The sequence below is a fragment of the Miniopterus schreibersii genome (assembly GCF_964146895.1).
Source record: "Miniopterus schreibersii genome assembly, chromosome: 4".
Lineage (NCBI taxonomy): Eukaryota > Metazoa > Chordata > Mammalia > Chiroptera > Miniopteridae > Miniopterus > Miniopterus schreibersii.
The window spans coordinates 24,563,586-24,589,370 of record NC_138105.1 but is presented as its reverse complement, the minus strand read 5'-3'; the positions used below and the strand labels follow the sequence as shown (position 1 = coordinate 24,589,370).

The window sequence follows — 25,785 nt, the reverse complement described above, 5'->3', positions numbered from 1 at the left end:
GAGACTGGGGATCACTGTGGTGGGAAAAACATGAACACAATCCGTCTTCATTTTGTCCCCAGCACAGGACAGGGATTGGTTTAGGACTGTGGCTGCAGAAAATGAAGACGGGAGACGGCTCAGATGGGCCGAGGGAAGTGCACGGTAGATGAGCAATATGCACCTTTCTTAAACTTGTCCAAATATTACTTCCCTTTCATGGGTGAGCCGAGTTGTATGGTGATGTTCCCTCCACCAAGGCCCTTCTCCCCCGGCTCCTAGGAGAACCTCTGTCCTCCAAATCTTGGTGAAGACTTTCCTCCCTGCTGCCTGCCTCCCCATGGGTAGAGCTGAGCGGTACCTTCACTGGGGATGTCTGCATACCGGTCTCCCTGCTGGGCTGTTGGCTCCCCCGACTTGAGTCCCAATCTCCTCATTGTGGTCTTCCCAGAGATTAGACCAGTGCCCAACAGAGAAAGCTCCTCAACAAATGGACCCATGAGCTTGTCGTCACTTCCTTCAACTACAAGTCTACCTTCCTCAACCAAATATTTGCCTACCTACCAGGGCATCCCACCTCAACCAAACCCTCTCAGGTCTGCCAACCCAGACTGTCAGCTGAACACTTTCATCCTGGCTGCATTTCCACTGTTCACGCAGCATTCACAAGGTTGCCAAAGAGCAGCGATAGCTCAGGAATTAACGGTACAGGTTGCCAATATTCAAATCCCGATGCCTCCAGTTACTAGCTGTGTGACCTTGGTTAATTAACCTCTCTGTGCCTTAGCTATGAACTGGGGTAAATGGTACTTAATCATAACATTATTATGAAGATGAGAGGGATTAATGCATGTGATGTACTTTAGAGCAACGCCTGGCACACAGTAAGAACTCAGGTGTTAGTTGCCCCATGTCAAGCCTCTTCCACAAGGATGTGAGCTTTCCCAGGGCAGGGTTTGCCTTCTTCGTGCCCTGCATAATTCCTAGAATTCCTATAGAAGCCTATCCACCCCACAGAGTTCACAGAAACACAAGCCGTATTTTACCACAGTTGTAGCAGATTAATAGGCTAGGAAACTTGTTAAATCAGAAAAGCTGCTGCCCAAAAAAGACACCACAAAAAAACTCAAAATAAATGCAAAATTTAATGGGGAGAAAAAAAAAAAACAAGTACAAAGTGATTGGAAAGGAACAAAAACAGTCAATGAATGCAGGGGTAAATGAATTAACAAGGGAAGCCGTTTTAGAAAAGCATGTTGACGTAACAGACTAGCAAGCCGCACTCCCTCAGGCCTTACCCAGTAACACGAGCCCCACATCACAGGGAACCCCCACACAGACACAAAAGCATGCATGCAGTCGGTCCGCACCATTACAAACCACCTAGGCTCCAGTGCCCCGTGACTGGGGTGCCCCTACCTTCCGGTTTGCCTGAGACAGTTCTGGCTTTATGCCTGTTGAGCTGGAACAATTAACAGCATCTCCTTTCACTCTCAAACGCCTCAGTTTGGACAAGAAATTATCAGTGATTCTACCCCAAACCAACTTGATTCATGAAAGACATGATAGCAAATGCCAGCATGGTCCCACTAACAGCCCAAATAATGCCCACCAATGATACTGAGAACGAAAGAGAGGGGTAAGTCAGACTGTGCAGGCGGGGGCCACATTCCACCAGGGGTTGCTTGTTAAATAAGGGCAAAGTTTTAAGCTCACCCTGTGCACCAAGGATTAATTTGGTCTCAGCTAAAGACGACAAAATTCCAGACACAAACAGCACAGGGAAAGAAGTGCACAGTGAGGTTCACTAAAGCTAATGAAACCTGTGGAGGCAGCTCAGACCTCAGAAAATACAATGACAGGTCCCCTGCAGGCAGGTAACCAGCCACAATTCTGGCCTTCCTGCACACCCTGGGAATGGCCCGCAGACTATGGTGGGTAGATGGCAGAATCTGCCCACCTGACTCCCCAAATTGGCTCATGAACCAGGAGACCTCATTTCTTATACAACCAGTGAACCTACTGGGTCATCGAGCCTCATCCTCAGAAATATATTAGCCAACAGATGCTGTCTTCAGGTCATACTTCTGCCCAAGTTTATAAACTTTCAGACATATAACTACCCTAAAGACAAGCCACATCTGTCTTAGATATGCTGATTTATCTGTTTGGATACCTACACAGTTATCAGTCCCAACCAGAGGTGGATGCACTGGGAGGCTAATGAAGCTGAGTCCTCAAGGCCCCTCCCAGGGCCCCGTACCTAATTGTACAGTCACATTCTTTTTTTTGAAAGCGGCTTCTCCAATAGTTCAAGTTTCTACCCCTTCAAAATATGGGTCCACCCGCAGTCATGGCACAACACTGGGAGAATTTTCACTTTGAGCATCAATAAAACCTGCTCTGCTCCTGGCAAGAGGAGCCCCTCACTGCAAAGGCTGTCTTTCCCTGGCCATGCCTCAGTGGACACACGAGGCTCACCTCTCCACCCCACTCTGAATGGAGCACCATCTCAGAGGGCAGGAGGAAGCCAGGACCTGGTCCTGCAAATCTACAAAGCAGGCAATGGAAGGGCAGGAGGATGACATGAAAAACAAACTGTCAACCTCAGGTCGAGCAGTGCAGCTTCCAGCCAGGGAGCGCAGATAATGTGAGGCCCTCGAGGGGTGGGCTGCGAGTTACTCAGGGAGCCTGTGCCCAGCACAGTGCTTCATCAACAATGAATGAAATCCTTCCCTTCATCTATTCATTTCTTGTCTCCCATTTTATCAGGTCGTATTTTCAACCCTGCTCCTCTCGGTGGCTTGCCAACCAACAGGAACACAGAAGAATCAATGATGCTAGTACTTTCTTAAAACAGCCCCCTTAAGAATGCATCTGAAGGGGGAAAGCTCCTTGCTGGGAACTTTTTCTTAAATTGTCCACAGCCACCAGACACCTTGATCTTTTGCCCTGTGACTCAGCCAGGAAAAAAGGAAACAAGGACCTTGACATAAAAACCTCTTCCTGGCTGAGCACTCTGTGCATTTGGAGTCCGCAGGACTGGTTTGAGGGTCTTAGTTGGAGTCAAACACTTAACACACACACACGGAGTTGGTCCCTGTTTATAGGTAGCACCTCAGGGGCACACAGACAAGGGCTTGGGGCTGCTGTTCCATTTACATTCACAGTGAAAACACTGGACGTGGTCGTATTCATGTTCCACTTTCGTCCGTAAAGAAATTCCAAACACTGTCATTACAGGATGTTTATTACCCACCTCTCCCTATGTATTATAGGGATATTTTTACATAAAAAAGGCTTAGAGATACTTTTAGTTTTTAAAAATCAGGGAATCTGTGTTACTTATGAAAATAACGGGAGAGGATATTATTCATCTTTACGCTCATGACAAAATAAAAATTTAGTTTACGCTTGTGGCAAAATAAAAATTTAGAAGTGTTTTAAAAGTTATTATTGAAATTAAGCTCTGGGTTAGAAAAATTAAAACGAAGGGGAATCGGGCAAGTTTTGCAGCATGTCTACCGTGCCACACACGGCCACACCTAAGGCAGGGCATGAGTTGCCATCTGGTCGCTGAACAATTAGGCCGAGCATCGAGGGCGGGGCCTTCGCTAGAGCGGCACATAACTGCTCCGTCAAGGAATAGTGACACTGTAAATGGAAGACCAGCCACTGGCTCTGAAAAAAATAAACCTCGTCAGTTTTGGATTCCAGCATTCATGGCTTTGTTGTGTTTGCATAGAGACGGGTGGCCCGCCAGGCCCAGGGCGGCCTGAGGGCGGGGGCGGGGACAGAGCAAGGCTGTAAACACTGGAGTCTGTACCGGCTCCCAGTCCGTCCTCACACCATGTTATGGGAGAAGGGTCACAAGGTGTAACTCAAGCAACTTAACACATGAAATTCTAAAGTCCGCTCTTGACATGTAAGTCTGTGCGTGCGTTAACTGAAAAATAAAAATAAAACAAACAGAACAAAAACACACACATTAAAAGATACGCAGACGACCAAATGAAATAGAAGCAAAAGACAGCAAGGTGGACACTGGGAAAGGGCAGTCAGTTTGGCATTGGTCACGAGTAAAGTGGAGAATTCGCTTCAGTTTGTGGAGTCCCATGCTGAGGGTCAAGATCTGATTGGGAAATAATTTTGCAAAAAAGGATTAAAATTTAAAGAGTAAATACAACCAATCAAAACCATTCGACTAAATGGTCATACACACCCCCCAACCCCAAATGCACTCCTGGCTTACCCCTTTCCCCTGACTGGGCAGGAGGGAGGGGTGCTCCCAGCCACCCCACCTATACCACTCCTGGCCTCCACAAGGCCAGCCTGGGACGAGAGGTCACTCCCAGAGGCCAAACTGACTGAAGCTTTCTGGCATGTCCAGCAAACAGAAAGGACCTGTTTTCCAGGCCCAGGCTACACAGGATAAGCAAGGAGACCTGACACCAATGATGAGCCCCCACCCTGAGAGCTGTACTGGCTGGCGCCCATGCAGCCAGCCTGCACCCACCCACTGGCCCTCAGACCCTGACTTGGCCACAGGTCCTTGTCTTCGTTTCTGAGTGGTTTCTCCATAGGGGGAACTCTGCCTGACTTTTCTTTATGACCTGGGCCAAGCTGGCAGGGAGCGGGACAAAGTCACTTTGGGTGTCGGCACCTGAGTCATAGACCTGTGTACCCTCTTCCAGGAAAAAACGGATTTCTGAGCTGCTAGCTTGAAATCCGCACAGGTTCCAATGAACAGAGCCCCGACACTCACCAAGCCAAGAGCTGGACGGGATGAGGGCTAGAAGCAAAAGCAAAACGGAGGGGAGATTCCCATGGCTGAGGGGAGTGTGGGGCTGGTGTCCTCCCTGGGGCCAGGCAGGGGCTCATTTGTCCCAGCAGTTGGGATGAGACCACCAGTCAGCAGAATGAGGGACACTAAAGAAAGGAGGAGGGTCTGTTCCAAAGCAGAGGACAGGCCTTAGGAATGATAACTAGCACCCAATTCCTACATGCCTGGCTTTATTCCCTGCATGTCCCCCAGGGAGAAGCTCTTAGATATGTCTGTGCTTCTGTGCATGGGGATGGTGTGTGTTGGCAGGTATGTGCCTGAGTCTGTGTATATGACAGAGCAGGAGAGAAAGACAGTGCACGTGTACACGTGTGTGTGTGTGTGTGTGTGTGTGTGTGTGTGTGTGTGTTTTCGGGAATGCAATACAGTGATGCACTGCATGGCCCTAATCACAGGGCTCCACTGCCACCAAGAAAGGGCCTGGTACACACATTCCCAAACATTTCAGGAGAAAACAGGATACCTGCTTAGTTCCCAGGCTAGCAAGGAAGGAAGGTACCTGACACAGGCCAGGGGCTGGGAGATGCAGGGAAGGACAAGATCCCCACAGTGTGATGTGGTGGGGGGCAGTGAGTGAAGTGGGGTGGGGGTGGGAGATCTCCAGGAGCCAGAGCATCCAGACTCCAGCTGAAAGCGTGGAAACAGGCTATCACAAAAAAAAACCCGAGAAAAAGTGACTGCGTTGCCCCCACCTGGCCAACCTGTTGACTGACTCCTGAAGGCCATCCCCCTTTCTTCTCTCTCCTGAGTCTGCTCTCAGGAGAAACACCTCTATCCTCTACTTGAGGGGCAGCCCCTTTCCCTAGTAGGACTCACTGAGCCCCACCCAGGAGTTGCTGTCCCTTCTTCAGCCAGGCAGTGATCACAGGGTTCAGGGGGTCAGTGCTGGCTGGGATCAAGGCTCCGCTGGGCTCAGTCAGCACCTGCCAGCCAACAGGGGTCCCACGTCTGCTGCCTCAGGGACTGGGGGGGACTGGGGGAAAGCACCACAGCTGTCCAAGCAGAAACCACATGAGCTTTGGGAATCTGTCAGGAAATGCTGACCTTCCCACGCCCTGTCCATCTTCTGGCCCGAAAGACCTGCCCCGAGACCCCTACACACTCCTGGGGCGACTCCCTGCCTGTGTGGCCCAGCCTTCGCCACCCAGCTCTGTGGAGGATGCAGGAGAATGGGGGGGAGAGAGACAGAGAGACAGAGACAGAGAGACAGAGAGAGACAGAGACAGAGAGACAGAGACAGAGACAGAGACAGAGAGACACAGAGAGAGACAGAGAGACAGAGACAGAGAGACAGAGAGAGACAAAGAGAGAGACAGAGAGAAGGAGGGAAAGAGAGAGGAAAAGAGAGACAGAGAGAGAGAGTGAGACAGAGACAGAGAGACAGAGAGACAGAGACAGAGAGAAAGAGAGACAGAGAGAGACAGAGAGACAGAGAGAGAGACGGAGAGACAGAGAGAGAGACAGAGAGAGAAAGAGAGACAGAGACAGAGAGACAGAGAGACAAAGACAGAGACAGAGACAGAGAAAGAGAGAGAGACAGAGACAGAGACAGAGAAACAGAGAGAGACAGAGAGAGAGACAGAGAGACAGAGACAGAGAGGGCATGAATACTTGGTATCCTGAGATATCAAGATCACTGGGGAAAGGGAAAGAAAGACGAGAAGGAGGAGACGGAAGGGCAAGTGAACTGGGGAGAGAAGCAGGGAGAGCCAGTGGGAGTGAGTGAGAGCAGGAGTCACGGGAAGGGGCCGAGGGCGACGGCGAGTGCCCGGGAGCAAGAGCCGGCGCGCCACCTACTTCTTCTTGTCCTTGTCCTTCCTCAGCGGCTGCTGCAAGGTGGTGTGCAGGGCCTGGGACTGCAGGGCCTCCACGGCGGCCTTCCTGCGGTTGAAGGCGCTGGTCTCCTCCTCCAGCTCCCGGCGCTTCTCCTCCACCTTGCGCTTCTCCTCCTGGTGGACCCGCTTGAGGTGTTCAAACTTCTCGTGGAGCTGGAAGCAGAAACGGGGAGCCCGGGCTTCCATGGGAGCCGGGACGGCGCCGGCCCCTCGGGCCAGCCAGCCAGCCAGGCCCCGCTCGCCGTGACCGCCAGCCCGGCACTCACCTCCCGCTCCTTCTCCTTCAGCTCCAGCTCTGTCTCCTTCACCTTGTTGACGAACATCTGCCTCATCTCCTCCTCCTTCCTCTGCAGCTCGCTCAGGAACTCCTTCCTTTTGGCCTCGTACGTTTCCTGCAGGCTGCGGAGACCCAGAGGAAAGAGACCGAGGGTGGGACGACAGCAGGACGGGGCAGCAGGGTTCGGCCAGAGAAGCCGAGTCACGCGGGCCCCGGGGGCCAAGAGGATGCGGGGGCCCCGACAGCCTCACCCCCTGGCTCGCCAGACCCCAGAAGCAGACGCCCGCACCGCGAGTCTGGCTGAGGCTGGGAAGACAGGTTTGCTCTGCGCTCAGGATGTCACCTGAAGGGCTGGCTGTCCCCATCGCTGTCCTGGAAGCCCATCTCCTCCAGCTTGCAGCGCCGGTAGAGCTCGTAGTGCCGACTGTGGGTCTGCTCGCGGAGGTCCTCCATGTTCACCCGGATCAGCATCTCCCGCAGCTTCACGAAGTCGCAGTGGTTCTCGTTCTCCACTGCAAGCAGAGGGCGCGGGGCGTCGGGCAGCACGCAGGCGGGCTCGGGAGGACAGGGCACGGGACAGTGCGCACTCCAGAGGCAGGACGGGCACCGGGGGTCACAGGGAGGGCACAGGGCAGGGGCTAGGGGCAGCAGGGCAGGGCACTGAGCTGGGGCCCCGGCGGGGGGCGCTCTCCCCGCCGCACTCACCCTGCACCACTCCCCACGGGTACTGCCGGGCTCGGACCAGCTTGTTCCCCACCTTCACCTCCTCCGTGCTGCCCACCACGGCAAAGGGCAGGTGCGCCTGGAAAGGGGCCCAAGGATGCGTGAGCACAGGGCTGAACCAGGTCTGGCCAGATGCTCACTTTCTGGCTATCTTTTCGAGAAGTGTCCTGGGACCTCCCAACAGGGGAGGGGGCTAAACCCACAAGCCTCCTTCCTCGTGCTCTTTCAGCCCAGGGGCCCTTAGAAGCTCCCGCAAAGGACCCGTGGGCCTGGCTCTTCCCTGCGCTCCCAGCCCTGGCATCCTGCCTGCTTACTGCTACAGGTTTCAGGTCCCCACCCTGACTCCATATCTTGTGAAACTCAAGCCTGGGGAAGCCCCAGTACCATTCCAATACCTGACTCCTCCTGGCCCTTGTCCATAGGACATAGGACTTGGCCAGCTCCCAGATGCCCACCCGTCTTCCCTGGAGAAGGTAAGGCTGAACTCCTGGGGAGTAAGCATCTCCCAGGGCTGTGTCAGAGATCTGTGCTGGCTGCAAGCCCTCTGGCCCCACAGTCCGGAGGCCCTTGCCCAACACTCACATTCATGACTGCATTAATCTCTGCAACAGCCTCGTCATCAGTGGGAAACTGGTAGATCTGGACCCCATTGCTGACCAACTCGCCCATGATCTTGATCTTGAACTTATGGAGCTCACTCTTGGAGATGGTGTCAGCCTTGGCAATGATGGGAATAATGTTAACCTGCCAGGATCAGGAAAGAGGGGGCAGCATGTTAGTTGCTCCCGGACTGCAGAGAGCCCAGCCCAGCCCAGGCCTCAACCCTAGACAGAAGGCAGGAAGCCAGAGAGATAGAGCTGCTCCATGGGGAGGCCTGGCCTGAACCCAGCCACCTGGGGCTATTCTGATGGGTTGTAGCAGCACTTCTTAGAGCCCCTGTTCCCCCAAATTACCCCGCAAATTAGTCTCCTGGGCATACTCAGCTTTGACCCAGAGTTCTCTGAAGGTCTTAATGGCCTGGGACCTGATACAAGCAGTGGCAGAGGGCTGAGGTCCCATCTAAGCAGGTACGATGACCCATCAGCAGTAGCCACAGGAAGACCTCAAAATCTCCCAGGCTAAAGTTATCCCATTTTCACAGTGAAAATTAACTCCTGAGATCGGGAGAGCAGTCATGTGAGCTGATAGGTGCATACTCTCTAGGACTCCAAGCCCTTCTTGTTGCCCCCATGAAGTTGTCCTCTCAATCCCCACTGCTCATTTGCATTCTCAATTCTGGGCCTTAACTCTCCTCTCCCTAGTGGACTTAGGAGGACCCAAGGGAAATCCATGGCAGGAGGGACAGGGAGAGTGAAGGGGACAGAGGAACTAGGAATTGAGAGAGAGAAAATGAGCAGAGAATTTGGATACTCTGGGGAGAGGGTCAGAGGGTCAAGGGAGGGAGAGAAGGCCAAGAGCCAGCAGGCTGAGAATAACTCAGCTGGAAGAAAGGGGCTCAGGGCCAGATTTAGGGGATAGAACTCTGGAGAAAAAGCCCAGAGCAGGGTGTGCCCACTGGAGCGGTAGGGACAAAGAGAAAAGTGAGGGGACCAAGTCAAGGGGGCTATCTGTAAGCCCCCAACCAGCAGAGCCCCTGGGGATTGCAATGGACAGTCACACTGCAGCCACCACACCCCACCCCAGTGGAGGACCATGGAGGTGGGGTGGAGAGGTCGGAGCACACCTTGCTGTCTAGTTTCTTCATGGTCACCAGATCCAGGGACTTGAGAGAGTGGCCGGTGGGCGTGATGAAGTAGAGGCATACGTGGATCCTCGTGTCGTGGTAGTCAAAGAGCGAGCGTCGGATCTTCAGCTCCTCTTGCAGATAATTTTCAAACTGCGCATCAATGTAGTCGACGATGGGCCTGTAACTACAGACAGCTCCATCACCTAGGAGGCAGGCAGCTGAGCCTCACCGCGGGGGCTCGGAGCCAAGCCAGCCTGCCCACTGGCTTTCTCTCCCTAGGAACAAAGAGCTTAGGGATCCCTGTCTGGACCCCTTCTCCTGACCCCCAAAGGGTCCTCAGGACCTCAGCTATTCCCTGACAGGCCCTCCCCTGGCTCCCGTGGAGTGTGGAGCTTGGTTGTTGTATGGGGACAGATGGGATGAGGAGTGCTCGGGGCAGAGGGCTGGAACCGAGGCCAACATGGGCGAGGTGGGAATGAGGCTGGGTGGGGCCGCCCTTCCCGCCTCTTGCCTCTCATCTTTATTGATCTGATCCCCGAAGCCCACGGCATCCACGATGGTCAGCTTGAGCTGCACGTTGCTCTCTTGGAGGTCATAGGTCTGGGGCCGCAGGCGCACACATTCCTCGTGGTGACTGGCTTCCTCAGTCTCGAAGGTCGTGTTGAAGAGTGTGTTCATCAGCGTGGACTTGCCGATGCCGGTCTCCCCTGGGAGAGGGGTGTGGAGGGGAAGGGATGTCAGAGGCTGGAACTAGGGCTGTCCCTGGCTGTTGGCTAGCTGGGTGGGGCTCAGGCATCCTCAGCCTCCAAAAATGTGAGAGGGGCGGGCCTCCCACTGCATCCCTCACTGCCCGGTGCCTAGGAGCCATCCGTTCTCAGTGGCCTCAGAAATAACATGTGGAAGAGTCAAAAGACTGACTTGGACATGAAATGTGGCTACTCAGAATGTGTAAGATGTTTCTTCAGGGAGGGGGCAGAGGTAGAGCCAGGCAGTGGTGAGACACTGACATTTGCTGGCCTCAATGGGACCCAGTCACCTGCCAGGTCCAGGATGGTCATGGGGCCAGCATCTGAAGCCAACAGAGGCTTTGCCCAGCTGCTCTGGGTGGCCCCAGCGCCATGTAGCTTTTACTGGGGGGGTTAAGGAAAGGCTGCTTCCCAGGAGCACCCACAGCCTGGCAGAAGCGACGGGTAAGGCACCTGTGGAGAATCTGGCCAAGCTCTTTGTGCCTCTGGAAGCTCCAGGCCCTGAGGCACATGGCATCTCCCAGAGCTTTCCTGTTTGGGGCTGTATTCAGATGTGTGTGGGACCTCTTACTACATGATACTAGAATGGAGGAAGAGTCTTATTTGCCTTAGAGTCCTAGACACATAGTAGAAACATCAGTCCATGTGTTTTAAATAAACAAACAACCTAAATCTCTGTGATAAATACTCAGTTTACAAAGCACCTTCACATGCCTAATCCTGTTTACTCTTTAAGGCAGCTCTGAGCCAGGCCTGGCTCCAACTCTGTCCTTGACCCTGGCAGAGACAACAACCAAAGCCTTATTGTGACCCCCTAAAGTGTCACTCTGCCTGGGAGGTCCCCTTGCAGCCAGACAGGTGGCCGGGGCAGCAGTGCCCCATCTCCCAGAAGGCCCTCATCTGTCCTCTGAGGCTGCCCCCCGGCCAGGCCATGGCACTTACCCACACAGAGGATGTTGAAGCTGAAGCCCTGACTGACTGACTTGCTGACCAGCTGATCAGGGAGGCTGTCAAAGCCCACATGGCCGCCCAGGGAGAGGCTCCGGGGCTCTGGCTCTGCATTCTGCTGAGAGAGAAATAAAGCAAGGCAGTGAGCCCAGTGGGGAAGAGGAGCCAAGCTGTGGGAAGATAAGCCTGGCTCAAAACCCCCACCTGAATTCTCAGCAAATCTCAGGACACAACATGAGTGCACCAGAGCTCCAATTCCATGCCAGGTTTCCACAGAGGGAGCCCAATGAGCCTCATGGCCTCTGAGTCCATCTCAGAAAAAGCCCTTAAACCCATGGCTCTGCTCCATCTGGGCTGGCAAGGGGTGCTGGGGCCTGGGGCATCTCCTGCCTGCCACCCCTGAGGGCTCACCTGCCCTCCTGCACAGGAGACCCCAGAAGGTCCCTGAATCTTAAATAAAGATTTCAAGAGGCCAAAACTGAAGAGTATCATGTTCTTGGGGTCCCCTCCCAGACCTCCTAGACCCTCCTACTGAAGTCAGACTCAAGCAGAGGCAAGTCTGGCTCCACCCCTCGCTCAAGCTCTGTGTAGGGACCTCCACGTGCACCCCTTGTTCCTCACGCACCTGAGCATGGAATGCATTCATGGGCCCTGCTAAAAGGGGCCTGCGCTCACTCAGACCCACCACTGGGTCTCAGGGCGTCTCCAAGGCATCATGACTCTGAGGCCTCCTCCCTCCTGCCTCAGTGGAGTTCTCTAGGGACCCCCAGGCTCTGGTTCGTGCCACCCTCCCACCTCACCCCATTGTTTAGGCAGAGGACTCGGATGAGAACATGGAGACCTGGCCTTAGCAGAGAGGCAGGCAGCAGGTCCTAAGTAAACTGGGGCCCCTAGAGCTGGCCCACAGCACTATAAAAAGAAACCACCAGGTCCTGAAGCAAAGGGTCAAGGTCAGACTCCAATTTGTATGGCTACCCTGGGAATGGGGGTAAAATGCTGTCCTCTGAGGGAAAGTTCCCAGGCTCAGCCTTCCTGGGTTTGGCCCCTCTGAGGGGCAGGCCCCAGACAGCTCCATGTTGGGCAGAAACATGCCTCCTCTATTCCCAGTCCCCTTGCCCTGACTGCCAGCTAGAAAGAGCAAGGACAGGACAGGGCAGTGGGTCTGAGTCTCATCCTGTCATCTCATCCTGCCATCCTCTCATCCTGCCACAAAACCAGAGGGGAGGAAACAGGCCCAACTGAAGGCAGCCCCAGGAGCTACTGATTAGGACAGTGGCAGAGGGGGCTCAGGACCAGAACGTAGGACCCTGGCTCCCCACCCTCCCACAGAGGGGTCTCCACAGCACCTGAGCATTCCCTGCCCTCTCTGTAGCCGTGGCCTGTTGCCTTAGCCTGAACCCCTCCAACCACTTTCCTCCCAACCAGAGCCCCCTGGCACTCACAACTGGCCTTCTCTTCTCCACTAATTATGCCCCCCCATTCCACCCTCAGCTAAGTCACTGTAGCCCTGCATCGATGACTCCCAAGTATGTGTGTTAGCAGCCAAAACCCCATGTGGCCCCTCTGGCCAGTTATACTGTCCCCTCAAAAAGTCAGAGTTACCCCTAAACCTGTTCTCTCCAATGACCCTCTCTCAACAGAGCTTCTGTTCTTGTAGCCAAACCTTCCTCCCCATCCTGTCCCAGTGATCATGTCCCAACCTCCCCACTCAAGCCCAGGTCCCCCCAGGGCTGCAAATATAACCCAACAAAGAGGCTCCAAAAGCAGATTCCTCTCACTGGTGCCCACATCAAATACAGTAAGTGGAGCGTGGGATGTGCTGGGTCAGGTCCAAACCCCCTAGCACGGCATCCTAGCCCTTCGTGGTCTGAGGCCTTCCTCACATGCTCAGTTCCCGCCCAGCTGGTTACCTCTGAATTCACTTTTCAAATTCAGCCCCTTCCTTGGGTCCCAAAGCTCACTCTACCTTTTCCCTGGCTCGTGCTCTGACCTGGCCCCTAAGAACTTACATTCCAGGTCCCTCACTTGGCAGTGACCCCATTTCCTTGTACTGTTAGCTGTCCTGTTTTTTAATTTTTATTTATTTATTGATTTTTTATTTTGTTTCAGAGAGGACAGGAGAGGGAGAGACAGAAACATCAGTGATGAGAGTCATTGATCGGCTGCCTCCTGCACGCCCCCTACTGGGGATCGAGACAGCAACCAAGGCATGTGCCCTGATGAGGAATCAAACCGTGAACTCCTGGTTCATGGTTCGACACTCAACCACTGAGCCACGCCTGCCAGGCTTTTTTTTTTTTTTTTTTTTTTTTTTAGTGCATCCTGGTTCTCCATCTCTTCAATAAACTCCTTGAAGTTGGCCGCAAGCTGGGGAAGCTCAGGTTTTCCATTCTCCCCCCCACCATGTCCAGCATGCTAGACAACCCTACCATTTGTAAATGACTGAATGTCGTCCTCAACTGCTACAGCATCAGGGCTGTCTGCCCACCTCACACCGGGCTGCGTTACCTAGTCTCTGTTCTACCTGCTCGTGGTAGCCTGCGGATCAAATGGAGGGCAGAGCAGTTCGTCTGGAGCTTTTTTTCTTTTCAGGCGAGACTGAAAATCTCCAAAACTTAAGGCGTGCTGAACTTGCAGAGAAGGCTATGTATTTATTCATTCTCTTCTTCCAAAGGTGACACAATCAGGACGCAATCCAACATCCTATATCTGCCGCCAAAGCCCACCCAGTCAGCTGTGTCTGAAAACCACAGGCACATGCACACCCGCTGCAGAGTACCTGCACGGAACCAGAGCCCATCCTGCCCCTCAGTGTCCGCACTTTCTTACAGTTCCAGGCTCCAGAAGGTAACGGCAGGGGGTTCTCACATGAGGCATCTCTCCACGCTCAGCAAGCCCTGCCTGCCTTCACTCACACAGTGTGGTTCCCTATGGGAGTGCAGGGAGGTCTTCATCCCCAACTTGTTGTCCAGGCTGCACCCTGTCACTCCAGGGCCCACAGCCCTGGGGCAATCAATGCCTGCTCAGGAGCCTCAGGGACCATGGGAACGTCAGCCTCCAGAGCGTGTATGTACACATGCACGTAAACACACAGAATGGCCACCGGCCCTTAAGGAGACAGAGTGTTGTTCCCTGGTTTCAGAAGATTGATCTGACCTCCCCACTCTACTGAGTCGCGAATGCCAACCTCCCTGATCCTGTATTTGGCATCATGAACATCTGATCCAAGGTGTACCGCTTGTTCCAAGGTGCCCGACCCAGGTATCTCTGCTGACCTTCATGGGAGGAGCCAGCAGCTTCCGAAGCATCACTGGCACATTTCAGCTGCCACAACTCAGAAAGAACCTTCGTGTCTCCCAGTGACTACTTGGCTATCAGCCCTGCAATTTCGCAGGTAAGACCACAGTTCCATCTCTGGGGGTGGGGCCTAACAGTCCTGAGCTAATCAGCATCATCCCATAATTGGTTCAGGTACAGGCATAGGATCCAGGGTGAGCCTTCATGGCCATCTTGTGACCACTAGGGGTGCTAGCCTAAGGCTGAAGCCCAGTTAGAGGATGGCAGAGCCAAGAAAATCACAAAGTGAGAGCCACTGTCTGCCCACGCTCTGGGCTTTTCCCTTGACCCCTGGCAGTACCTCCCCTGTACTGCTTAAGCTAGGTGAATAGGGCTATCTATTTCTTGCAACTGAAAGCATCTTGACTGCTAGAGTCTCCAAAATGAAACTCTTTAAATTCAGGAAAACAGGGAGAAAGCAAGGAGACACAACACAGGGAAGAAAAAAGCGTGGAAAGTAAAACATCTCCGGGTTTACAGCACCACCTCACTGAGGACCACTTGTGCCAAATCAGCCAAGTGACCTTACACAGTCTCCTACACCGTCCATTCCCACCCTGTGTGGCAGACACCTATTATCCCCATAAAATGAGAAAACTGAGGTACACAGAAGCTGGAGAACTAATCAGGGCAGAGCATCGATGTGAGAGCAGCCAAGCCCTTGCCACAAACCACTCTACAATACTGACTCTCCTGCTCTTATAAGGCTCCCAACTCAGTCAGTCAGTCACTCAACACACGCTCACCGGGCACGTCTACTGTGTGCCAAACACCGGGATGGCTGCCAGTGAAAAGATGAGGACACCAGATCCTTGACCTCGGAGACCCAATCTAATTCAGCCTAAACTCAAAAGGCTATAGAGGCCAAGCAGGTAATGTGACTGGATGAAGAGAAACAGTAGAGTAACAACAACAGCTAACAGTTATCGAGTGCTTACCATGCACGACTCTAATCTCATTTAGTCCACACATCAGCCCTGTGAGGTCGGCTGTAATATTATCTCCATTGTACAGATGAGGCAATGGAGCCACCAAGAGATTAAGCAATTTTCCCAAGACCACACTGCTCAGAAAGGTGCAGCCAGGATCTGAATGGACAGACGCCTCCAGCCACGTAACTCCACTGCTCACATGGCAGAGTGCGGGGCTCCCCAGGGAGAGGTGGGAACAGTGGGGAACTGCAGAGCCTATGCCCAGTCCACGCCAGCCATGATTCTGCACCTCCAGCCAACTGTGGGAATGCAGACCTTGTATTGCCATATCTTCCAATTCTTCATGAGAATCCAGAAACACAGATTTTTAAGTGGAACCCCCTAATTTTTAAAGATTGGAAAGTAATGCAAATTGAGAATACCTTGACGGCCCAACACAACATGTCTGGGGGTGGGACCTGGCCCATGGTATGACAGTCTGCAATCTCATGGGTCTGTCAGGGAGGTGACCCAGAAGGACGACAGACTCAGTCTCCATTCTTGGGGCATGGAGACCCACAGGACACTGCTCCATGGGAGGAGCCTTTGGGCTAGACAAATTAACTTGGCTCTAGTGAGAGGAGGTCCAGCTGCTTCTGCCCCTTTCACACACCCACCTTCCTGGGGTGCTGGCTCAGGGGGCTCTAACTGTCTCCTCAAAGCTCCAGGACAGAGAGTTGGCAGCTCTGAGCTCTACACACACAGTGGGAAACTCCACAGGGCCATTATCCCCTCTCTAATCACTAACAAGCTTTTGGCTCCGGAGCCAGGCTCCAGGCTTCTATGTCATCATTTCTTTGGCACATCAAAGACAACAACCAAAATAATAACTGCTCAGGCCAGCTGCGTTCCTCCATGCCCAGCCGTCCAGAACAAAGTAGAGAATGGCATTTTGTTATGCAGCCCAGTGGCTAACTAGGACGCCCTTTTCCTGACCAGGAAATGCTCTGTCTGAGCCTTCTGGAGCAGCCCTAATCGCCAGCAAAGAGAAGCTGCCCCTTTAACCAAGAAGAGAAGTCGGATTTGGGGAGAAACCGTTGTCTCACAGCTTGCCCACACAAAAACAGGCTTTTATGCAGAAGGAACTGGAAATCTGCTGAATGTCTGAGCCAACAGAATCAAGGAAGCCATAAATGAATTAAAGACCCCTAAGATCAAACTTCCCCAACTAGATTGGTTGTCAGGGCGGGGGCAGAGGTGATACCCACCATCAGTATATCTGGCTCCTGAATCCAGGACAAACAGCAACCCCGACCCCAAGCCTTCCACAGAGTTACCTGGTGCCTTGGACTTCTGACACTTTTCTCCCCACCTCCATCCCCCAGGCTCCATGCCTGGTACCCACTGGCCTGAGCACCCTGCCAGGCAGGCAGGAAGCCTACCCCCCAGGGGAGCTATTAGGTCCTGCAATGGATCCAGGAGTCACTATGCCACAGGCAGTCTTCTCCACCCATGTTTCTGGCACAAACCATCTACCCCCGCTCCCCGCTCTAGTTACTCTAAGCAGCCTGGGCCTTAAATAGCCAGAGCAGAGGCCTCTGGCCAGACCCATGGTCATAGCACAACTGTCCTTGAGTCTGATAGGAATCCTAGGAATTTTCCCAGGAAAGACTTAGGCTCTGGTCCCAGGATTCCACAGCAAGCCACTAAGCTCAGATCAAAGGTTACGGGAAATAGCCAAAGGGATGTATGTGGGAGCTGGGGTGGAAATGCTGCTGACCTGGACCAGGAGGGAAGAACAGAGGCAGGATATACCTGTTCCAAAGCAAAAGGACACCTGGGAACCAAAGTGTCTCTCTAAGGTGGCAAAAGAAACCTGGGGAGAAGACGCAAGTAGGGATCAACCTTCATGGCGCCAACACAGATGCCAGGGCTGCCACTTAGTAATTTGGGGTGGCTCGTTTCACATTCCTCATTTCAAAATCAGATTTCTAAGAAGCCAAGAGCACACTTATTGGTCTCTGGGTCCACCCCCTGCCCCCACCCCAGGCAAAGGACACATCCACATTCTTGGGCTTTGTTGTGCCACTTGAGCAGGAGTGGTCCATCCCACCAGGGAGCTGATGGGGAAGGTGTTTGGGGTCTTGGACGGTACTGGAACCCCAGGCAATCATAGTTTCCCACCTGACTCAGGGACTCCAGTGGCAGCCCCCACTGCCTTGCAGCAGGGAAAGCCACAAGTGGTCTGGACATTGCTGGAAGGAGGCAGCCTGTGTTCCACAGTGACTGAGATACCACCCCTGGAAAGGAGAATGTGGGCAGCAAAGGTGACCCTGACCCCTCCAACCCCAGGATGGATGCCGGTGCTGGGAAGGGGCAGAGGAATGCATGGGCACCAATATGGGCCAGCGGCTGCTTGGGTCAGCACCGCTATACTTCCCTGTTGCTTGCCCACTTACCCCAGCACCAGACAGAGTAGCAGACTCATACCCTGGCTCCAGAGCCAGGTCTGATGAGTGGACTTGGGTCCATGCCCACAGCCCCTCCTAAATCCTAGGCCCCAGGTGCCCCAATCTCAGGAGGCCCCTCAAGGAGTGGTCAACTCCCAAAATCTGAAATAGGTCCTTATTCCCTCTTCTCGTAGTTCTGTCCCTCTAATGTGGCCCCTAGACCAAGGACCATCTGGAAGCCATGTGTTCTGAGGAAGAGAATATCTAATTTGCCCCAAGATCACCCAGGGCAACTGATGTTACCGCCAAGATATCCCTTGCCCTGTCCTCCACCACCTCTTCCCAACCAGGGTTCTTCACATGAGCCATGAGGAGGCAGGTGGCTCCAGGAAAAAACACCCCAGCTCTATCACGAGGGCATGCTGACCTTGGGAGGCATCCTTTCCCCAGGCAGATGCATCTCACTCCTGCCTGCACAGCTCCACATCTGGTTGTCTGGCAAAGCCTGTGCCTTGGGAGCCATGCCTGGGGATCCCAAGACCCTAGCTAGCAGCACAGAGGCAGGAAGGCTGAATGGGCTACAAGGGACACAAAGAGGCCAGCCAGCCCTCCGGCCCTTTGCTCTGTCATCCTGCGGCTACTTGCTTCCGGTAGCTGGACTCAAGCCACGGAGACATTCATGGTAGTTACTGCCTCAAATATGCACCTCCACCTAGCCTACCTTAGGGTACCAGTGCTGGGGTTGGGTCTCAGGTCCAAGCTTGCCAATGACCAGAGTCTGCATCCTCACCAACTACAAGCTGCTGGTATCGACAAGGCGGTGGACCACAAAGCATCCAGTGCCCTCCCTGCCATCCAAACTTTTGACAAAAGTCAGGCCCTGGGTTCCCAGCCTCCATCCATTCTCCCATCTCCTTGGCATTGTGATCAGTCTCCTTCTTGCTACCCTCTCTGTTCCTACCCTGGTTAGTTCCTTATCATGTGCTCCTATGGATCACAAATGCCTCCCACCAGCCTCCCTGCTCTGACCCATCAAGATCCCAGACAGACCTTACTAACATGAGCACCCACAGCATGGTACGATGCCCATGAGGGAGGGCGGGCAGGGCAGACCCGCCTCCCAGGGGAAGGTGGGGCTCACTTATGACCCCTCAACACCAGGCACTGAGAGCTACACAGACGTCTCCTGCTCAGTTCTCAGTTCTCCTTCGGAACAGCTCAGCAAGGAGGTTACTGGCCATTTCTACAGGACAGGGAGATACTACTCTGTGACAGAGCCCCATGTGGGCGAGGGGGCTGCCTCCCACCGTCCCTTCCCACAAGCTCTAGCGTCAGGGAAGGAATAGGCACTCCCTGGATAGTTTGCTTCTTGGGGAAGTGTTAAGATTACGAGGGTGACAACGGAAGTGACAGATGGTACTGAGGATAGAGCTGACATGGGAGGGGGGATGGCTGGCTGGGAAGAATGCCAGGTGTGAGGCTGCCATGCTACACGCTTCTTCCCTCTCCTTCTCATATCCCTACTTTCCCTCGGCCCTAAAGCCTCCCTCACCACAGAGTCCCCTCTCCGTGCCTCAGCTCACCATGGGGATAACATCCAAAATCCTGCCCCAGAAAATTCTGACAGGAGAAACACAGGAGATGGCCCTCAGGGGCAAGAAAGGGTAAGCCCTGAGAAGGGGACCCAGTAAGGAGGGGCAGAGCAAGAGTGGACAGAAATCTGGTTCCCCAAGGAAGGCAAGAGGCAACGGAAATTCCTCAGATGGCTGTCCCAGACATGCTCGTCTAGGAGGTCAACCGTAATCCCCTGTCTGATCTAGGGCTGAGCAGGGCCAAACCAAGATGTAAAGGCTGCTGAGCCTGTGGGGGTTACATCACGCCAGGTGGGGAACAGGAACCCAGCACACGTTGACCTCAAAGAACAACTCTGTATGCTCATCTAAGCTCCAGGCTAGGAATTCCCAGCCCTCCAGGGCTGGTTTGACCAATGAACCAGCCTGAAAGGCAGTGTAGACCTGCCGTAGCTCAATTAGATCAGAGTCTCATGGCCACTGCTTAACACCAAAGTCAATCCTGGGGCTGGCAAGACACCTAAGCATATTTCCAAACATGCCATGGACTGCAATTAACCTTCAACAAACTCTTTGAAGAATATCAACATGGTTGTGCCCATTTTATAGCAAGCTAAAGAAAGTATTTTCCCAGGATGACAAGCCAGGAGAGGAGAATGGAGTCCAGACTCCTAAATTCAGGCCAAAACCCCACCCAAGGTCTCCACCCAAATTCAACCCTGTGCAGGTCCTCCCAGGAGTCTAATGGCCCAGAGTGTAGAGGGCGTGGAAGGCATCTGTCCATCCAGCTTAACCTGGCACAGTAACCCTGGCCCCTGAGCTCAGGCTGAACACCCTTACCTGAGTCAGTCCCCTCTCCGTGCCTCAGCTCACCACGGGGATAACACCCCAAATCCTCACAGACAGCAAACATGGAATCTGAGGAAAGGGCCTTTCCAGCCGCCTGGCAGTGCAGCAGGGCCTCTCAGCTCAGCTTCTAAGGACAATCTCTGGACATGCAGTGTTGGGAGCCCCTCAGAAAGGTGCCGTATAATAGAGCAAACATATTCTCTGCCGCCTCCTTACACAGGGCTGGTCTTCATATCCACGTGGGCACTAGGTATCATTTCTCATTTACTGTGTCTTACCATGTGCCAGACACTGCTCAGAGCACCTCACTGGGATCCCCTCATTGGGCTCTCACAATAACCCTATGAGGGAGGTAATATTTTTATCCCATTACTCAGATGAGAACACTGAGGGGTTAAATAACTTGCCTGGCACGGCCAGCAAATCAGGTGGTCCGAGTCTGGTTACTCTACATACCTCTCCCACCTGTAAGATCAACTGTTGGAGCAACCTCTGGCCACAGACAGACAAGACCCAGACATAACTTTCTGGTCAGCCGGGCAGAGAAAATGCACACAGACACTCCCGCTCACAGGTCTCCTGGCCTCCCGCTAATGGTCGGGTGGGTTAGGATTCAGGCGCTGCCCTCCTTGGGCCCATAAATTCTGATGTACAGTGCAGAGGTGAGGCGAATCTCTGACTCATCCAACCTCTGAATCTCTCCTCCTGGATCTAAACTTACTTAACTGACACGACCCCCTCCCCAGTGGAAATACAACAACACCCCAGTCTAGAAGTTATGAAACCAAGAGCTCCTGCTTTAGTTATGCACATTTCCAAAGTAGACCAACAAATGTATTCTGAGATTAAAGGGGAAATTTACATATATAAATTCAGATGACTGTATTTATAGCATTAATTACATAAGTCCTAGCTCCCTTATTTAGCCCCAGAACCACTCCTTATCAGTCACATATTCAGCATTCCCCCTACCCACTCCCCCCAACGGCCTGGGCTCTCCCTCCCTCCCCCTCCGACCAGGGCCTCACATGCTGGCAAGAGGACACAGCTTCCTTCACTGTCACAGCCCAGCCTCCCAGACACACCCGGATCCAGCCTTAGACACCAGGGGACATGCAGACACAACCCCAAGAGGCCCCCTTCCCCCCTCGCAGAATTAGAAAAACCTTTGGGAAGTTGGCCATCGGCGGGCTCAGGCCCCGAGACCCCTGCCGAGACCACCGGAGCCTCAGTCCTGCGGAAAGCAGACCCCAGCTGGGGTCCGAGCAAACATCCACTGGGCTGAATCTGGCGTCGCTCCAGTTCCTGGGGAATGGCTGCCTCGGACCTGACCACCGAGGCGGGTCCTGCCCGGACTCGCACCCAGGATTCTGTCGCTTGTTGGGGGGAAGGGGGAGGGGGCTGGGAAAGCAGGCCCAAGGGTGTTCAGGACCCCATCTGCCACTGCCCTGAGCTCGGCTGGGGTCCCCCTCGGAGCCCTAGGGCTTCGTCTTCCCGGGTGGTGCCCATCCAACGGCACCTGCGCGCCAGGGTTCTCCCCAGCAGTGCCCAAAGAAATGCCCGGGAAGACGGGGGTCCGGGGTATCCGGGGTGCTCCCTCCCCTCCCGCCCCCGGGGCCCCAGTCCGTCCTCGCACCTGGCCGGAGCCAGGCGGTGTTTGTTTGTTCCTTCCCGCGAAAGGGGCCTGCGCCTCCCGCGCCCAAGGGGGCGACCGCGCCAGCGCCCGGCGTGGCGCCCCCGCCCGGCGCCCCGGGCCCCCGGCTCGCGCTGCGGAGAGCCGGCGCCGGGGTCCCCCGGCCGGCCCGCGGCGCTGACAGCCCGGCTCGCGCCCCCGCCGGCTGCAGGGCGGCCCCCGCCCCGCGCCCCGCGCCCTGCGCCCCGCGCCCCGCGCCCCCGCCGGCTGCAGGGCGGCCCCCGCCCCGCGCCCCGCGCCCCGCGCCCGCGGCCCAGCACGGCCCTCACCGAGACGCGGGCCAGGTCCGTGGCCGCCATGGCGAGCTCCGCACCGGGCGGGCGGGCCGCGGCGAGCAGCCGGGGCCGCGACGGGGACGAGCCGGCTGCGGGACGCGCTGCGCCCGGGCGGCTGCGGCTGAATGGATCCAATATGGCCACTTCCTGGAAACTCCCCTCGGCCGCGGCGGCGGCGGCGGCGGGAGAAGCGGCGGAGCCGCCCCCACCCCCGCCCGCGGGACCGGCCTCCGCGCCCGGCCCCGCCACGAGCGCAGCGCGGGCCCGCCGCTCGGACGGCCGGGGTCTCCGCGGCCAGGCGGGAGGCGCCAGCGGCGGGGGGTGCCGGGACTTGTAGTCTGCGAGTTGGGGGGCCGGGGAGGGCAGTGCCCGGGGGCCGGTCCCGTCGGCCCGCCGCGTGTCCCGGGGGCCGAGCCCGCGGGGTGCTGCGGCCCGCGCCCTAGGAAGCCGGCTCCGTGGGGAGGGCAGCGGGCGCCGCGTGCGCCCCGGGGGCCTCCCGACCCAGCCTCCGCCACCGCGCCGGAGCCTGCAAATGCGCGGGAGCCCCAGCCGGAGTGTCGAAGGGCGGCCCGCGGCCCGTCGGGTCCGGGAGAGGCCGCCTCAGCCTCGTAAAGCCGGTGCCCTGAGCCCCCCCACCTGATGCTCGGTTCGAAGCCAGGGCGGGACCCAGGGCGGGACCCGCGCGTCCGGCCCGGCGGCCTCGCGGGCAGGGGACCAGCCTTCAGCTCCTTGCGCAACGAAGGCGCAGGATGCGCAGGTCAGGCCCGGGATCGGTGCGAGAGGGAAGCCGGACTCCACAGCCAAGGCATCGGCTTGCAGTGACCGTCGCCCTGCCCGCCCCCAGGGGCCCGGGGCGACGTCTTCATGGAGTCTGGGCAAAGGGGACCACTGCTCCTAACGCGTGGGCCTCCTCTCTGCTGATCTCACTCCCCAAAACTGCGCAAAACTCAGAAAACCAACACCTCTGCCCAAGCGGAAGTTGTCGGGGGGCCTCCGGTCCTTTGCACGGTCTCTGCATATAAAACCCAGCTCCCAATCCTCTGAAACCCTCCTTTTCTTTTCCCTTCCCTCTGTTTTTCTGTTCAGTCTTTAAGAACGTGGCAGACTTTGCCTCCTGTCCTTCACACACACACACACACACACACACACACACACACACACACCTTTGCCTCCTGTCCTTCACACACACACACACACACACACACACACACTCTCTTCCTGAGAAACAGGGGCCTTTCCTTCCTACTCAAAAACTTGCGCTGGCTGGAGATGCCTGAAGACCATACCTGGACCTGGCGCACCTGGCCTTAAGAGGACCCATCCCCCCTACCCTTCCTTCCCCTGGAGCCTGTTTCCAGGGGCTTTCAGGCAGCTGACCCCCTCACCCTGAAGTGGCTTTCCCCTCCCTTCTCCCCCAGGCAAGGGAAGCTGGTCCCTAAGGTGAGCTGACATCCCGCTGCTCCTTTCTGACTCTGTTTTCACTTTGTTCCCCTCTCTGTCACAGTGTTTCGTAGGCCGAGTCTTCGTTATCTACAGGACCCGGGCAGGGCAGTTTGTAAGGGATCCTGCCTCCATCCCCTGCTAGCTTTTAACCTTAGGCAGTGTCGTTAAGGGTGCCTCCCTTCCCTCATCCCCAAAATGAGAATAATTATAGTACTTACGTCACAGGATTAAATGAGATAAAATAAGTAAAGGGCGTTAAACTATACTTGAAATAAAATGTGTAATAAAACTTCCTTCTCTAGACTACAAAGGCCTTGATGTCAGAGCCCAGAGAGAGAGAGAGAGAGAGGACAATGCTGAGTTGATCATCCCAGGCGATATCTGTTGTTTTTTTCTTTTCATATAACTGGCAAGAAATCTGTCCCAACTCCCATTTTCTGCATCACAACGCCCTAGGATCTGCCCTAAACTATCTTTAAAATGGTCTTTTTCTCCCCCTGAGTTGGGCATATTTCAAAATATCTACTTCTAGCAGCCCCAGCTGGTGGCCATGAGAACTAAAAACCCAGATTACAGCTGACTTCCTTCTCACGGCATATGTTCACTCTGCCGGGAGAATTTATGCCTACTCCCCAAGCCCCAAATTTCTTTTTATTTTCCTTCCTTTCCCTCTTTTTCTCCTCCCGTTTCCTCCCCCCTCCCCCTTCTTCCTCCCCTGTCCCTTTCATGCCGCCGCTGGTCAGAGCTCCTGGAGGCGTGTATCCCCTGTGGGGACCCAAAAGCAAATGCAACCATCATTCACGTGAGGCAAAGTGTTGTTTCTTATGGCAGCATTTCCAAGCGTCCCTTGTACACCCAGGAGAGGTTCACAGATGTTTTATACACACCCAGAGTGGCCCCACAGTTCAATAAGCTCATAGGCACTGTCGCTGTCCCTGTCCGAGAGGTCAAAGGAATTTGCAGCTCCCCCCAAACTGAGTTGATTGGGCCTCTGTCCCTACCTGGTGCACACCCGGCACTCACTGAACTTGACTGTGACAGGCTTCACTGTTGCTTTGTCTTTGACTTTGGGCTATCGTTTCTTTTCATACAAAAGTTTAAAACACTGGTGCCGTTATGTTTTTCTGTTATAAAAAGCCTTTCCCTATTTCAAACTCATAAAGATATTCCCTTTGTATTTTCTTATAAAACATTTTTGTCACATTCAGGTCCACCAGTGATTTGTTTATGTGTGTGCCAATCCAATTGTCTCATTTCCCCCAACGATCGGCAATGCAAGTAGTATCGCAGACTAAATTTCTACATGTGTGGGGCGGTCTATGGATGAGTTAGGAGTATGTTCAGTTGTTTCAACAAGACAAAAGTGTCTTTTTTCTCATGTTACCCAGACAGGCAGTCTAGGTGATGTGACATTCTACACACACCTTCTATGCTGCTTTGCTTTCAAAGGCCTTGACCTCGTGGTCCCATATGATGACTTTTGCATTCCAAGCAGCAGGAGGAAATGAAGGTGATAAAGACAAAATGAGCAAACACTCTCAAATGGTTCCAGAAGCTGCCACGTGGCATGTCTGCTTACATCCTATTGGCCAGAGCTGGGAAATGGGGTCTTTATTCTAGCCATCCTGTGTACAGCTGAAAATTCCATAAGATGTCAGGAGAGTCAACACTGAGAGATAGCAGCAGCCTCAGCCAAATCTGTTTCTAGACTATTTATCCTGTTCCAATGAGATGCCTGAAAATTTTTTTTCTAATATTTAATGTTTTGGTTTATTTATTGGAAAATTAAAATATTAAAATGACAAGCAAGAAAATAATCAGCTATATACCACCTTTCAGAATCATCTACAGAAATGACCATTCTATTTTTTAAAAAATCATCCCAGAAAGCTTTCTATGTTTATTTGCATATTGGAGGAAAGGTCATAGAGATATTTTTATAAGAATTGGACCATGATACATAGGCTCTTTCAATAAAAAGTATTAAATTTTACTTGAATTTAAAAGAAGTTGAAGTGAAGCTGAAGGAAGTGTTGAACTTCAAATAATGTGTCTTGACCACAAGAGAGATTACTTCCTAAAAGGTACCTTTGAGGTTAAACAGAAATTGTGAAAAACATTAAAAGATTGGAGTCATTTTTTAATTACACATTTCAATTATGTGTGTGTATTATTAGCTC

General features: G+C 54.1%; 1 protein-coding gene across 15 annotated transcripts; it reads right to left on the bottom strand.

The window, feature by feature from the left end:
- Nucleotides 1–1,105: 1,105 nt before the first annotated feature.
- Nucleotides 1,106–22,414, bottom strand: SEPTIN8 (septin 8; the record flags this gene model as incomplete). 15 transcript variants are annotated; one of them, XM_081137445.1, is made up of 10 exons in its annotated part: nucleotides 22,157–22,414; nucleotides 11,072–11,192; nucleotides 9,895–10,090; nucleotides 9,381–9,567; nucleotides 8,240–8,401; nucleotides 7,640–7,736; nucleotides 7,278–7,446; nucleotides 6,924–7,056; nucleotides 6,620–6,810; nucleotides 1,106–3,925 (listed from the first exon to the last, which is right to left on the bottom strand). In XM_081137445.1, exons 1-10 carry the CDS (start codon nucleotides 22,184–22,186, stop codon nucleotides 3,922–3,924), a joined length of 1,290 nt encoding a protein of 429 aa, XP_080993571.1. In that variant the 5' UTR covers nucleotides 22,187–22,414. The 15 variants fall into 15 exon arrangements, with proteins under 15 accessions (XP_080993571.1, XP_080993560.1, XP_080993570.1 ...); XM_081137434.1 differs by having other exon boundaries at nucleotides 9,381–9,561; nucleotides 22,157–22,325; XM_081137444.1 differs by having other exon boundaries at nucleotides 11,072–11,195; nucleotides 22,157–22,305.
- Nucleotides 22,415–25,785: the final 3,371 nt, after the last annotated feature.